At 34.9% G+C, this 17,079-nt stretch overlaps 1 protein-coding gene across 3 annotated transcripts in view; it reads right to left on the bottom strand.

Moving 5' to 3' along the window:
* Positions 1-17,079, bottom strand: part of GABPB1 (GA binding protein transcription factor subunit beta 1) — a 68,511-nt gene that overhangs the window by 8,960 nt on the left and 42,472 nt on the right. For 2 of the 3 annotated variants that reach the window (XM_059913315.1, XM_059913314.1), the window contains exons 3-7: positions 15,205-15,372; positions 13,388-13,582; positions 12,002-12,149; positions 11,537-11,650; positions 1,254-1,439 (exon numbers count right to left, since the gene is read on the bottom strand). In XM_059913315.1, coding sequence (XP_059769298.1) covers positions 1,254-1,439; positions 11,537-11,650; positions 12,002-12,149; positions 13,388-13,582; positions 15,205-15,372 — 811 coding nt within the window. The remainder of the gene's footprint in view (positions 1-1,253; positions 1,440-11,536; positions 11,651-12,001; positions 12,150-13,387; positions 13,583-15,204; positions 15,373-17,079) is intronic. The other variant, XM_059913317.1, reaches the window with a different exon arrangement.

The raw sequence follows: 17,079 nt of genomic DNA, 5'->3' as shown, positions 1-17,079 counted from the left end.
CCCTTCCCTAATTCCTTCACAGGCCATGAAGAGGCTTGGTCTCTGCAATCCTAGTCATTTTCTAAAAGGTTATGTGTGCACATACTTTTTTTGGTGGGGGATGGGGGTGTATAGAGTACTGGGTACAGGGTGATGCTTGTTCAGATAGGAACTTTCTGCACCTTCTCTTTCTGCTTCCTCCAGCTTTCATGCTCTAGTCTATCTTAATCCTCCTTGCAGCACTTCCTACTCAGATTGGGCCCTGTCTTACTGGAAGTGTATATTTATTGCTGATTTCTGAGCTCAACCCCTTTTCTTGATGCACGACTGGGGGTTTCCCTGAGGGTTCTACTGCCCTGGCTTAGATCTTAAGATGTTTTTGGCAAGCACTTAAAGTATGGAATTTTGTGGTTTTCTCAGTCTTTTAGTTTCACTAAACATGAAACTGGGGCTTATGTTTCATCTATCTTATTACTACTCTCTTATTACTCAAAAGGAAAAAATTGGGACAATTATCAACAAAGTTGCTAAAAGTTGTCACTGTTCCTACCATAACTCCTAAGTCCAACTTTTTTTTTTTTTTAAATTAATAGCTACTCTATTTATTTATTTATTTATTTATTTATTTATTTTTAGCTGTGTTGGGTGTTCGTTTCGTGCAAGGGCTTTCTCTAGTTGCGGCAATGGGCGGCCACTCTTCATCGCGGTGCGGGGGGCCACTCTTCATCGCGGTGCGCGGGCCTCTCACTATCGCGGCCTCTCTTGTTGCGGAGCACAGGCTCCAGACGCGCAGGCTCAGCAGTTGTGGCTCACGGGCCCAGCTGCTCCGCGCCATGTGGGATCTTCCCAGACCAGGGCTCGAACCCGTGTCCCCTGCATTGGCAGGCAGACTCTCAACCACTGCGCCACCAGGGAAGCCCCCAACTTCTTTTTAAGTAGCTTTTTTTCACATGGTGTTTTTAAAAGCCCGTATGATATCTGATTTGTATTAAATGGCCTAGGAAAGTACTGTCCAATACTGATTTTGAATTACTTATTTAAGCTCATTTTCCAACCAGAATACTTTGGGGCAATTCCTCTTTCTACCTAGTAGACACTCAGAGAAAGCAAGCTAATTTTAACAGTAGCCTAAGCAAATAAAACTAGGCAATTAAGTCTGCTGCAAAAGGTTGCAAAAACAAAATTAAGGCAAAAACAAATGCTTTGAAAAACATGTCACAATTTCCTGAGGATTAAGAATAAATGCAAACTTTATGTAAATGCCGTCTACCAACCTTGTTGTCCATCTGGCATGGTCACAATGATGGGCTGACCTATTCCGCTGGTTGGAATGGAGTGCAAATTTCCAAGCTGAATTCCATCTGTAACTATTGTGATGACCTGCTGACCCCCTGAACTAACTACTTGCTGAATTGCACCATCCACAGATTCTGCTGTAACTACCTCCTCCGTAGCCACTACTGGAAAAAAAAAATATATGTAAAAATCAGTGAACATATATAAAAGTATGAACAGAAGTTTATTTTTGCTCTGCTACCTTTGCTGTCCTTACTTCTTTCTTATACAGAAAAGCTTTTACATGTTTTTTAAATTCAGTCTCCAGTGGTGTTGTAGACACCTATGTAAACAGTTGACTACAAGTCCCACAATTTACAATAAGTGAGTTCCAACTATCTATGCATGCACATGTTTAAATAAACTATCTTCATTTAGTTCTACGAGGTACGAAATTTAGAAGCTCTCCTAAGGTCACAGATATGACAAAGGTTATGCCAGCTTAATAAGATTCCACAATCCAAAAAAGAAAATATTGTATGTGGTTATACTCCATTTAAATTTACATATATGAGTTGATATACATTTCCTATCCAACAAAACATGGATATTTGTATTCTTCAAGTAGAGAGAATAAACAGTATTCCCTTTTTGGACTGTGTGAGCAAGGGTTGCCTTCATAATAAGTGGCAAATAGATCTGGTACTGTAGGCTATGAAATAATATATTAACATTTACATAAATAAGATTCAAAACTATGTTCTCAGTGTTTTATGAAAGGTTCAGAGAGGATTCTGGCAGCTGAACACAGCACTCCAGGTCTTGCCTAGGTAAAGAAATTGCCAAAATCCTTTCTCACAAGCAATCCTATGCCCAACTACTGATCCCAAAAGACTACACATAGCAGCTTTACTCAAAATAGTCAAAAACTTGAAACAAATCAGATATCTGTCAAAAGTAGAATGAATAAATAAACTGTGGTAGATTCATGCACTGGAATACTACACAGCAATTAAAGTAACTCCTGATGTGATGCAATAGGAGATTACAAAATATCCCTGTGTCCTTACTGGAAATGTTTGACCTGAATCTAATTATTAAGAAACAAATGAATCCAGAATGTGAGTGATCCTGCAGACAACTGGCTTAAACTCTACAAAGATTTCAGTGTCATAAAGAACAAGTGAGGCAGTAGGACTGTCCTAGATTGGGGGAGACTAAAGAGACATAATAATCCAATATAGTATGTAAACTTTGATTGGATCCTGGGTGAAAACAAACAGTTATAAAGGACATTTTGGGGATAACTGAGGAAACTTGAATATGGACCATATGCCAGATAATATTACTAAATTAATGTTGATGTTTTTAAGAAACATAATAGAACTGTGAATATGTAGGAAGCTGTCCTTGTTCTTGGTAGATACATGCTGAAGAATTTAAGGATGAAGTGTCATGACGTCTGTAGCCTAGTTTCAGATAATTTGGCAAAATAAAAGCGTGTGTCTGTGTTTGTGTGTGTGTGAACATGCAGGTGTGGCAAGATGTTAACAGGTGGTGAATACAGATGCAAGGTATAAAGTTTATTCTCCAATTTTTCTATGGGTTTTAAAAACTATCAACATTAAAAAACGTTTTAATATAACTAATTCTGAAAAAACAATGACAAAAAAAACTATTTCTAAATGATACGGTTTTCTGAAATGTGTTATTTGAGGCAACACTTTACCAAAAGTGTAATGAAATAAAATCATTCTCTCCTGAAGTCATGCTACCCTTCAGATACACAGTTACTCTGAAACACGCTAAGTTGCTACCAAATTCCAGCAGAATGTCATGGATATCAACGACTAAGGGATTTACTAAATACAGAGATGCCCTAATTAAACAAACTCCTTTTTTAATAAAAGGCAAGATAAGTACTGGGACCCTAGTTTTCAAGGATGAACTCATGGTAACAGGCCTGGCTGCAACCCTGTTACTGTGTTATTTGGGTAATCAAGGGTCACAATGCAAACCACAGATGATGTTCAAAATGCAAAAACCTTTATGTTTTGAGTTCTCTCATTTTTGTTTGTCTTAAACCATATTTAGGCTTTATCACCAAGCACTTAAGAAAATTTCAGGAAGATAATTATAAAATGAAATGTAGGGCATAAAACAGTAATGTATTCAATAGAACAACTACTGAGGTTTTCAAAGACATTAACTATTGCTTTGATCTTTTAAAAAAATATCCATATGAAAAACAAATGTTCACTATAGTTGAATGTTAACTATAAGTAGCAAATATTTTTAAAAACATAATCATATGTAAGAAATTTCTGAGATCACATATAATCAAGGCACAACTCAAGAACTTTCATCTTTGCACTATTTGCAATGACTGTCATTAAGATAAGAGAGTTCTTGCCTTTCATCTAAAAAGCTTTCTTTTTAAGTTGTGCTATGGTAAGGAATTTAAGAAAAAATTATAAGGAAACCAATTATGTAAGAAAACAAAGAACCCCCTCAGTAATCCTAAGAACAACCCAGCAGTGAAATGTTGAAACATGTAAGAATAAAACAGAAAGCCTAAAAACTTTAAAAACAATGTTATTTAAAAAAATATACATAGATATATCCAAATATAAAACCCCCAGATAAAAAAATAACTAATAAATATTCATTGGTCTAATTTAAAAGTCAAGTTGTAATATACAAAGAGAGCCTAGATAATCTACAGCATCTTTGAAAATGTTTGAGACCTCTGGTTCAACATGACTTTTGAATTTTAATGCCACAGAAGTCAACTAAGACAAGGAAAAAACTGTCTTTGAGATGTTACTAGAAGATTGAAAATTCTATATGCATATAAATATTTCAATAAAATAGAAACTATGCTTACTGAAGAAAAAAATAACATTTCAAAAGTAGGCCTGCCTGCAATTGAACCTGAAATTTTTTTTAAAAAGGCAAAAACAAAACAATCTTATGAAGCCCAGTAACATATACCTGAAAGCCAATTCACTTTTATTGATCTACTTGAGGAACAGACAAAAAAAAACAACATGCAAAGGGGACCTGACTCAAATTTCACTATTAGGAGAAAGGAGGGAAACAGCCACCAGATGCATTATACCTTTGGAAAAAAACACCTTATTAACAACTAGCTGAAGTTGCTCTAAACACAAAAAGAAGGGTAGTCACACATGTCCATTTAATGGGATTATATAGCTGGGCCGCAAGAAAGAATAAGGCTAAGCAATGCAAAATCAATACAAGACTGCAGGCTAGAGCCATAAAATATTGTTTTATCAGAGTTTCATATGGACTAAACTGCAGATGTAAGGCCTACATCCAACCGATTTTAACTTCTGATTCTACATCCAAATAACTCTCAAATCTATTCACTTCTTATTATCTCTTTGCCAAATCCTAATCCACGCTACCATTATTTCTTCCCCAGGTGACTGCATTAGACTCCTAACTAAACTCCCTTCCAGAGCCCACCAAAGTAATCATTTTAAAAGTCCTATATAATCTTACCTTCAATTACCATGGGTTACTCTCCCACTTGCTGAGCTCAGCCACGCTGGTCTCTGAGTCCTCTGAAAGGACAAGCTTTCCTGCCTCAAAAGCTTCACATGTGCCCTCCTACCTAAAATGTTCTTCCCCCAAGTTTTGCTCCACTAATTCCTACTTCGTCTTTAGTTTAAATGTCTCTTCCTCTAGAAAGACTCACCAACTTGGTCAAAATCCTGTATTCTTTATATATACCACGAATCACAAGTATTTATCTGAGTGAATAACTTTAATATCTCATTCTACTGAAAGACTACATGTTCCATAAAGGTTGGGACTGTATATGATTGTTTACCAGAACATAAGAGATATTCAACAAAAATCTGTTCAATGAATGAATAAATAATATTTTTCTAATTGTAAATGAACAGCTATTTGTAAACCAATATACGGAAAATTTAGCTCAAGAACAGTTTTGAGTTATCCCTTTAACATAAGCATGATATATCCCTCCATGAATTTTTATTATTTGTACATTTTTATTTTGTTCTAAAGCAAGAAGAGAGAGTAAGGGTGAGAGCTTCCTGGAATTTTGATTTTCCAAATAGGAAACACCTGTAACAGACTGGCGTGTAAGCTTTGGTAGGAAAATAGGATAACATGATTGCCTCTGTTTATTAATAGTGTACTACAAAGTGGTGGTTTTCTTATGAGGAAAAAGGCAGCTGCAATCCCCAAAAGAAAACCTTTACCTTTTTGTATCTTCATTTTGGAATACCTTCCAAAATGGAATAACTTGAAATGAGTTCTTATCTATCTAAATCCTTAAATCCCATTCATTCTTTAGGGTACAACTCAACCTCACCCCATCCCACTCCACCCCAATCCCACCTCACCCCACTCCCCTAGCCCCATGCCCCAACTCCAGCTAAAAGTAATCTTTGTCCTCTGAAGAACTATAGTAACTGTATAATTTTTTTATAAATCTCTTATAGAACAATTTTAAAACATTTTAACCTATTCTTAACTTTTCACTTGTTTATTTCTCATTTCTCTAACAAGATTATATGTTCCTACTAACTATAACTCTTCCCTCACCTTTTCCCTGACTTCAGTTTCCCTCCTCCATTCCTAGATTGGAATACTAAATTTCAAATGTGTTAACAATTTTTTTGGAAAAATAGTAGCTACAAGCTGGCTCCAAAAGAGCTGCCTGATCATTCTACTTCTGAAGTAGAGACATCTAAGCTCCAAGCTTAAAACCCTGAAAGGAAACAAAACCTCCCTGATGTATAGTATCTGTAGCCATTTGTAAGTTCTGATGGCTCAGAAACAAATACAGAAAAAATAGCATAGGGAAGCAGTCACTCATGGGTAGCTCAAAATTTTGTTTTCTGCACATAGCAGGCATAAAACTTAGTGTAAAATACATGCTCAGGTACCTTAAAGTGTATAGGATGGCCAAAAGTAAAGAAATCAGCAGCCACAATGTTTAATCCCTTTAGTTTCATGCACAGGAAAATATACTATGAGAACACTTCAACTATGTACGTTTCAGGAAGATGATTGCTTTCTCCAGAATTAGTGAAATGAGCATAAGAAAAAAATAACAAAGTATATTTTAATGGAACCTCTGCACATCTTCCCAGTCAACTGAAATGTTCTATTGTGTCTGAACATATAGAACTTGCACATTATTTTCTGATGTTAAATCTCCTACCTGGCCAGGCAACTACTGTGACAAATCAAATAAAGCAAAAGAACCCAAATACCAAAGAGGAAAAAAATGAACTGAAATTAGACTGCAAATTAGACTCATTTGGTATTAGAAGGTGAAATATCGGCCAAAACAAAAATATAATTCCTAAAATTATCAAGCATAATGATGGGAACTACCAGCAAATATGGTAGATACTTTCTTAACTTAGAGGTAATTTAAAAGATGAAAAAGAAACATTCCCTTAGTTCAAACAGATAACCACATTTACTTCCCTGAAACAGTATATATGTGTTTTTTATAAACAGAGGTCAGTAATATTTTCTTTAAATCGAAATTTTATCAAAGCTTACCAATCAGCACCTGTTAGAGATAAAATTTCCTAGGAGTTGCCATAATCTAAAAAATGTTTCTAATCTGAGCAGAAATCAGTGTGTTAGGTAACAGTATGTATAAATAAGGGAAAACTTAAAGAGGCACATTAAGTTAGAGATACGTAAGCCCTACTGGGTCTACAGACTGTGGGCAGTGAATAATTACTCTGTTTTATATTTAAAGTTCTCAGCATGATAACATTCTTCTCATCTCAATTTGAGAAATGTGGTCTTGACAATCACATTTTTGTTTTAATTATATCCTAATTACCTGAAGCCTGCTCCTTAATTACTCAGTCCTTAAAAAGACTAAATAGCAGGCATACAGATATACTCAACTATTAAAGCTATTAAGAAAGCCATTCCTCTCTCCCACATCTTTTCCTTAGTAGAGATTCACCTATGCACCCCATAAACAGTTGAATAAATATTAAGTTACACATAAAAATGAAATAAATAAGAAATATATATTATTCAAGCAAATCTTTGCTGTAGTATACTCACAATCTTTAGATATTTACTATACAATCTATTAGTAGTAAGAAATAGATCTTTTAAAATTTGGGTCAAATTCTTAAATTTTGGTGTGTCATCACACCAAAATCACTTTTGAGATCATGTTAAAAATATGGATGTCAGGGCCCCACCCTAAACTTACTGAATCAGAATCCACTGGGGTAGAACTGGGGCAAATGATTGTTGAGAAGGTGATTCTGATTCACACAAAATTTAAGAATGCTGCTCTTGTTGATATTATCATATTAATTCAAACAAATTGAGAGGAGTTCAAATTAGTAGAAAACTTGAATCACAGAATATTTAAAGTAACACAGCCTTCTAATCATTGGGTACATAAATTAACAAGATAATTTCCAACTATTTCCAAGCAAAAATTCTACTAGTTTGTTTGAAGAACCTAGGGGCAGGACAGGAATAAAGATGCAGACACAGAGAATGGACTTGAGGACACAGGGAGGGGGAAGGGTAAACTGGGACGAAGTGAGAGAGTGGCATGGACTTATATACACTACCGAATGTAAAATAGATAGCTAGTGGGAAGCAGTCGCATAGCACAGGGAGATCAGCTCGGTGCTTTGTGACCACCTAGAGGGGTGGGATAGGGAAGGTGGGAGGGAGACACAAGAGGGAGGAGATATGGGGATATATGTATACATATAGCTGATTCACTTTGTTATAAAGCAGAAACTAACACACCACTGTAAAGCAATTATACTCCAATAAAGATGTTAAAAAATAATAATAATAATGTAAAAGAGAAGGACAATTATTATATTAATGTTAGAGCTGCCTGATACTTCTCCTGAATTATTCCACTCCAAAATTATGAAGGATGTTTTAAACAAGTATCTTGAAAACTGTGTCTGCATACTTTTAAAGGCTGTAAATTTTTTCACTGATTTGTTTCCAAAATGAGTAAGGTAATTTCATGTATCAAAAGACAGTTGTATCCTCACTTAAAAAGAAATTAAAAATAAATAACTTAGTATTTTGATTTATGTATCACTTTCTTATGAGTTTGCTGAGTGTGAGTAGTCCCTTATATTAACCCAGGATATATTAATAAAATATTTCTGAAACCTCAAAGCTGAAAACTAAACCTCAGTCAATGGTCAACGATAGCATCTTAATTCAAATGACTATTGCGAGATGAGATAATACACGTAAAGCACTTAGCATAATAACAAGCTTATAGCAAGAACCCTATACATATTAATCATTATTTTTCTATAATTCATTATGCCAAGTTAAATTTATGACTTACATCAAGTGTTTCATCATGTTTTTCTGGCCTGGCCTGGACCTAGATAGACCTAATGATTATTTAATATAATTATGCACATTAGCATAGGCCTGTGGGCTCAGGAACTGAAATAAAAACTCCCAAAAAACCAATTTAATAAAAATGAACATTAGCAACAAACTCTTCAGGGTATAGAGATTTATCAAATTTCTGTTTTTTGTACTTCTATCAAACAGACAAAGAATCATGAAAATTATGTATGGAGATTAAAAATTTAATCAAACAAGTTAAATGCTTGGAAAAATAAAGGTTTATGAGAAAAGAATAAAACTGGAAATATTTACATAAAAAATGCTAGTAAGGAAGCAATTCAATGAGAGATTCTAATCATCAAACATTGACAATCTGAAGTTATATTTGCTTGTAACATCAAGAAGACAGAGGTATCATTTGGTTTCACAATGAAAGCATTATACTAGACTGATTTCCTTTATGATGTTCCCATTGGACTAACATTAAGATTTGTTTTATATGTCAAAGATAGTCCTAATGTAAACATGAAAGAACTATTTAAAGCCACAGTTCAAATGAAACAGCATGGTATCCTAGGCTATCATAAGTACCTCCCCTCTATATATAGGACCATGTCAGCCAGCTAGCTTCCATTTCAAATGCAGTCCATTTGCTGCTACACTGGCTATTTATTATCAGAAGATGTGTTTACTGTACTACTTAGCCAGTAAAAGAAAAGAATAAGAGCAGTACCAATTAGTGTACTGATGGCTCTTATATTTTGTTTTTCAATCATTTAAAAAGGGGAAACAGGAGAACATTTATTTCAAAAGACTGCTCCAAAAGATACACCTCAGAAGTAAAACTAGGAATAGTGATGCTTTTGTTTCATATAAGACAAAGTGATGATTACACAAATATTTATTCCTATCACAAACCAAATTATAAACATTCTAGAAGAGACTCGTCCACTGATCACCTGAAGAAACTGCATAGAGGAAACAGTATATTTAGTGGTCACAGACACACAACTTGGGAATCAGTCAGACCTTGAGCACAAACTTTCTTTCACCACTTAATAGCCACGCTACTTTGGACAAAATTATTTAACCTCCACAAACCTCAATTTCATCATATATAAAATGGGAGTACTACTTTATTTCCCATATCCTGAGATGTCCTTGAAAAAACATATAAACATTTGTAAATCAGGATGAGTCTGACAAATGATGTTAAAAGAAACTGGACGGCCAAGAGGCAGAGAAATAACTTGACTGAGCATGTGCAAACTGACCTGCAAGAAGATATTTCTTTATGTGATTACACACCTCAGCTGAGTTGTTTATACTGGTGGCAATGTACTCACCTGAATTTTAACTTAATTCAAGCTCTTAAAATATCTTCAGAAAGATTTCACTATGATGTAGTATTGAAATGAAAAAATTATTGTGCTCACAGAAAACTGTAAGTCACATGCAATAAAAGTCAACTAAAATTACCAATTCTCTCAGACTAGACCACACATAACATTTTCAAAGGTAGAAGTTAGAGAAGTTGGTATGACCAATTAGTGGAGTCAACATCTAAATGTCAAAACTTTGAGCTGACTTTGAAGAAAAGATTAATTTTCAGAGATATGTACTTTAATAAAGGCAAAAAATTTACAAGTTTAATCAAATAGAAATCCACCAATGAAATTAATTTTCTTCGATATACTTATGCAATTACAAAGGTGCTGAAGAGATCCAGGCATAGGTCATAAAAGCAGCATGTCAATAGGAATGATACACATAGCTGCTAATGGCCAAAAGTGATTCAGAAAAATCTTAAGACTCCCAAATATAAAGGTTTAGATTCAAACATTGATTACAATGCTAAAGAAGCTGGAGAATGAATAAATGTTTACTATTACTAGTTGAGGGGCATAGGGGGAGGGAGGGGGAAGGGAGGGGGGAGAGAGAGAGAGAGAGAAGAAGGAGAGAGATAAGTAACCACCCCCCCCACCACCAAAAAATACATCATCCAATCATCACCTTGAAGAGTCAAATCCAGTAATATCTACCTTTGATCTTTTTGGTGAGGATTAAATGAGACATGTAAAACATCAGCCACAGTGCAGAGCACACACAGTAAACATGCAATGAACTGTTGTTGTTATTATTAGTCACATTTTGAAAAAAAGTTAAATAATGAATGACAACAATACTCTTTACTTTCATAAACATTGGTCCAAATAAAATGGCTTAAACTACAGTAAGAAAAATACTTTTGTGGAGTTTTTTTAAATTCCCTAATTAAAAAAATATTTTACTTACATAATTATAGCAAGAACTATTTTGGTTAAGTATAAAGGTAAACCTTATCAAACCAGCTATTAATACTGTTTATAATCATTTAACCCCAGGTTATCCTTAATGGTGGTTGTTGGTATGCTATTTCCTAGTTTTGTCAGTCATTAAGATTTTATGTCATTCTAATAGAGATGCCAAAAATTAAAAGTTATGAAAAAGACAGCAGGTTCATATATATTTAGCTAATTTACTTATACAAAAAGTCAGAGTAGTAAAACAAAGCCAAATGGGGTACACAGACATGTTTTCTGTGAACCACACAAGTTTGTTTTTAATTTTAATTAATTTTAATTTAATTTTAAATAATTGCCAAGATTTAATATTCTTTTAAAATCCAGATTTTCAGCTTCCCTTGAAAAAAACAGAGTCTGGCAACACTGACTGAGCATTTTACTATAATCAGTTAGAGCTGAGTAGGAGATGCACCCTTGCCCTGCGCCACTCTCCTCAGACGGCCATAACCTCAACCCTGCCCCCTTTAGTCTTTTAAATTTCCTTCCTGGCCTGTGCAAATATTTGAATCTCCAACTTTCGATGTACACATTTGACTTGTTTTTCTAACCTGGAGTTTCTGAAGAATTGGACAGTGGAGCAGATGCTTCAGCTAAGGCAGCTAATGTAGCTAATACTGATGTAGAGGAGTTTCCAAATTGAACAGCAGATACACCCGTTTCATCTAAGAGAAAGGAGAAAACATGTTTGAATTTTTAAGGAATTTAATCTAGTGAATTTTTCTGATAATCTGTTTTACTTTATTCAACTCTTAAATGAAGCTTAGGTAATATTAGTTTTGTGAAAAACAAGCTTGGATAGCATTAGCTTTTGAAAGGTAATATTGCAGTACATTTTGCAATATCACCTTTCTTTAGATTATTTTGCCTCATAAAAATTTTTTTGCCAATTATAACAAAGAAAACCAAGGTGGCTGATATAATCTTACCCTCATTCTCCAACAGTCCTTTCTTAAAAGGATGAATACCTACTAAAGCATAAAATCCCAACAGCTATCCTATATGCATCTCAATACCTGTTGCCTTGGATGAATTTTCTGAAGATACCAGACCTGTTAGGTTCACCACCCCTCCAGGTCCAATGATAAACTGTGGTGTTGCAGCGTGTATCGTCACAGTGTCAGGACTCTCTGGGTTTGTGTTGATTTGGTTCTGCATAGCAATCTAGGGGACAAATTACCACAGTGTTTTCAGAATTATAACCAGAACATATTGGACAGACTTTCAATGTAACATCCTGCAATCTAAGAATCATATAATAAAAATGGAAATCTTTGTTTATGGTCTACTGAAAGTATAGTGGTAAATCACAGATATGCATTTATATCCTGAGTTCCCCTATTAGGTAAAGCAGCAAAATCCCATGTGAGGAGAAGTAGGTATCTGAAAGGATTTTATAGAACTCAGTTGAGTGAATTCCCTGGTGGTCCAGCGGTTAGGACTCTCTGCGCTTTCACTGCCAAGGGCATAGGTTCAATCCCTGGTCAGGCAACTAAGATCCCGCAAGCCACATGGTGGGGCCAAAAAAAAAATCTGTGTTCTATATATAAATAGAACACAGTTGAAAGATATCCTGCTGCCCTGCGGCTACAGAAATTAAATTACTTAAATCAAATTATGTTCTCTACTATATTTAGCAATATATAACACTACCTATACAAAGCACATCCTTCCCAGTTAATTGTCCTCTATCCTCAACCCCAGGCTCCAAACTGCACTCTTGGGAGTAAAAGAATTGGAAGAAGCACAGCAAAATTTACTTTCCTGAACACATAACATCTTTTAAGTAACTAGCTGAAGTTCAACAGACTCAGATAGTCTTAGAGAAGAGTTCTACTGGGAAGGAGAACAAGAAGATAGGCAAGAAGAGGCAATAAGTAAAGAAGAAATTTTACATCAATGTTGTCTAGCTAAAGAAAAGAGAAGTAATGTTGGTTAGTAGGAAAACTTGTTCAAAAACCATAAATAACTATGTTCATAAACAGATTTTTTTGAGGATGGTGAAAAAATAAAAGAAACCAATCAGAATGATGAAGACTACATCACTCACTGTGGGGACATGATTATGGTTGCTAAAAAAAATGTTAGTGGAAGTATAACAGACTTGAAAAACCATAAGGTATCCAAACATGCAACAAAATAATTAATAGACTAAAATGTATAGAAGGGAATTCAGAACCTTACAAACACTGAAAGTAATCACTTTATCTAATCTTCTAATGTTACATGCAAAGACTGTGGTCTTACAATTAGGAAAATGAACAGCAATAAACAAAGAGGAAGTGTAAAAGGAATAGCACTGTCCAAAATAAGTCCAAAATGAAAAACTACAAGCTAAATAGTTCAAATCATCCATATGACAGAGATCCTTTTATTTTCTTAAATTAAAAGCCAAAAGTTACCTGTAGTATCTCTGCTAAATCTTCATTCCCATTGTCTATTGAAATATCAAACGCAGTTTTACAAAATTTACTTTGCGTGTGTACATCAGCACCGTATTTGATTAAGAGTTCCACCACCTCTTGATGATTGTGTTCTGTGGCCCAATGTAGAGCTGTCATCTTCAACATGTCCTTTGCATTGACATCAGCGCCATGCTATACAAATATTTCAAAATAAGAAATTTCTAAAATACGAAATATAAAGAAGTCCTGATATGAAAATACTAGCCACTGTGCTTTAAACCAAGAATCTGCTACTAATATGACCAACTCTCTATTTTTGTGTGTTGAATAATCTACACATTCCAGGAATCACCACACATCTGTCACGTAATCAGTTTCCTATCATGTTGGCTTTCCTAATTGCATTCCTTCTAATTTCTTAGGAGTACAGCAATTATTTTTTCAGTCATCCAGCCATGAGTATGAAGGGCTAGAATGGCATAAGGTGTGAAGGAAAACTATGAACATTCCTCCAAAACCCTCCAGCGCCTTATTTACACAAAAATATCCCTTGCTTTCAAAACCAGTGCAATATAATGAATTAATAGGGAGCTATCAAGAGATACACTATCCATTATGGTCGTCACTAGACACGTGTAGTCGAATACAGATATGCTGTGCATGTAAATACACACTGGAATTCAAAGACCTCACACCAAAAAAAGGATGTAAAACATCTCAATAATTTTTAAATTGATTTCATGTTGAAATTATAATATTTTATATATACCGAGTTAAATAAAATATAATATTAAAATTATTTTGTGTTTACTTTTTTAATGTAGCTAATAGAAAATTTGGAATTACACGTGATTTGTACTCGTGGCTTATATTGTATGTTTTTTGGATAAGTTGATCTAGAGGCCAGAATAAAAAGAATTAAGAATATCTAAATCTATCACTCTCTGTTTCAGAATTTTCTCTTTGGCATTTAGATGATTAAAGAAAAAGCCCTGCCTGTATTATTTGTTTGTTAATTATTCAAGCCTAACATTCCCTTCCATGTGCGCTTTAAATGTGTTGAGTAAGACAAAGCTGTAGTCCCTCACCACAGCAAAGATCAAGATCTAAGAAATCAATTGTCTGACTTAACTAAAAACATACAATGAGGAAGTTTTTCTCCCCCACAAAATAACACTTAAAGATAATTTTCATTCAAATGAATGCTTACACACAAAAAATGAGATAACATGGGGGAAAAAAGTAGACATGCAATAAAACTGAGACAGGCTGGGACCTGGGCCCCTTTGCTGCAGGGCTTGCACCTGTACAAACATCTCCTCCAGCAATAGAATACAAAGAAACTAATATAAGGGACTAAAAATAACTGCGTGCATGTGCAGTTGGGCAAATTATGAACAATAAGATACAAAAAGACCAAAACCCAACTGCCACTTCTGAGGTGTTGGGAGCAAAAGCAGGGCACTGCATACAGCACCACTAAGGGGGTGGGCAGACCACCCAAGCCACCCCTCCCATATGACCCCTGGACTGGCCCCTACCCTCACAGCATTTAAGGGACCAGCTCCTCCCCCGTCAGGGAGCAAGCAAGGGAACCTGTTACTTGTTTTCGCTCCCTAGTGCTACAGCACGAGTCCTAATAAAGCCTTGCCTGAATTACTTGTCTGGCCTCTTATCAATTTCTATTGATTAAGGAGTCCAAGAACCCTGTCAGTAACAAAACTAGTTCCCTTCTCCCTCTTATAAAACCACTGTGGTTTTATAGCCTCTGGGGTCTTACTTTCAAAAGCAAAGTGCAAAAAGAGAACACATACCTTAAGCAAAACCTCCACTATGCTGGCATGGCCCTCAGAAGCTGCCATATGCAGCGGCGTTCTGTCCACTTTGGTTCTGGCATCCCTACTTACACCAGCTCGGAGTAGTACTTCTGTGGTGGAATAATGTCCGTACTGTGCTGCCAGATGAAGTGGAGAAGTTCCCAGCTACACCACAAGAAAAAAAATCCACATCTATAGTCATTTTTAAATACACTTCTATTTCTATCTTCTACTTTATATATTCTGTTTACAGAGCAAACAGATTCTCTTTATATCAAATGTTTACATAGTAACTCAAAACTGAAAAGGAACAGTCTCTCCATAGGGGTCTTCAAGAATTCCCATTCATTTCTCAGTGAGGAAGAAATGACAATATTTCATTTAATTCAAACTTGCTTTCTTTATTTTGTTATCAGATAGTCTAAACAAAATTAATTTCATCAGGAATTAGACATAATTAGGGTCTGAGAAATTTTTGAGCATTAGAACGTTTTCCTCACACCATTCACACAAAACTTTTCATCTATGAAATTCATATCAAATAAATGTAACAGTGTACATTTTTACATTAAACTGTTTCTAGGACTTAAAAATAAATTAATTAAAGCACCTCAGTGATCTTTTTAAAGGAGTTCATATAGTCATTTTTCAAGGAAAAAATCTGATGTGAAGTGCACTTGCCAAAGGTGAGTTAAGACGGAACCAAAACATACAGCAGAAACTAACACAGCATTGTAAATCAACTATACTCCAATAAAAATTTAAAAAAGGAACCAAAAGAGAGCCCAGTTCTCCTGAAATTGGTTCCACGTGGCCTAGTCATGCTACATTCAAAATATACAGGAGAAGTACATGCTAAAATGTGAAGAAGAGCCTTATCAGAGGTATAATTTTTAATAGGTGAAAATTAGAATTACATCACATGCATTTAGAAGCACAAAAAGTCCCTACAACTCTCTGATTACCAAGGCACTCATGTTCTAAAGAACCAAGATAGTTCACCAGAACATGCAATTTGCTAAGACCACTACTGTAATAATAGCAACTAAGGTTTTTATTTAAGCACTTTCCATAGCAAGCACTATTCTAAGACCTTTACACCTACTGCCTCATTTAATCTCCTCAAAACACAGCTACTATTACTATCCTCATTTGGCAGTAAAAGAAACTAAGGCATGACCAGGGGATAAGGGGGGGGATAAATTGGGAGATTGGGATTGACATATACACACTACCATATATAAGACAGATAACTAATAAGAACCTGCTGTATAGCACAGGGAACTCTACTCAATACTCTGTAATGGCCTATATGGGAAAAGAATCTTAAAAAAAAAAAAAGAGTGGATATATGTGTAACTGATTAACTTTGCTGTATACCTGAAACTAACATAACAATGTAAATCAACTATACTCTAATAAAAATTTTCAAAAATTTAAAAAAAACAAATAAGGCATAAAGAGGTTACTAATTTGGCTGAAGTCACACAAGTAAGAGTCATAATACAAAGCTAGGTATGTGCTCTCAATATATGTTAAAAATGGAAATCATTTACCCTGGGAATAATTATTTTATTACTATTAAAAGCCTTGTATTTTTAAGGGACGGTCATTCCAGCAGATTAAAGAAGATTCTTAAACAATCCTTTCTTTCTCCATGCTCTATCGTATTTTTCTAAAACTGGCCCTTTCTATACTCTTAAATTCTAATATTTAATGAAATATCTCCATAGCCTATTTAGCAACCATGAGTTCTGCTCAGTGTGATATAATGGTTTCTTTTGTAATTTTTTCTTCTCGAGACCTTACCTTTTTGGTTGATGATACAAAATATATATATATGTACATATATGTAGTTTGAAGGAGGAAAAT

The sequence above is a fragment of the Balaenoptera ricei genome, chromosome 2 (assembly GCF_028023285.1).
Source record: "Balaenoptera ricei isolate mBalRic1 chromosome 2, mBalRic1.hap2, whole genome shotgun sequence".
NCBI lineage: Eukaryota > Metazoa > Chordata > Mammalia > Artiodactyla > Balaenopteridae > Balaenoptera > Balaenoptera ricei.
This window is presented reverse-complemented; position numbering and strand designations above follow the sequence as displayed.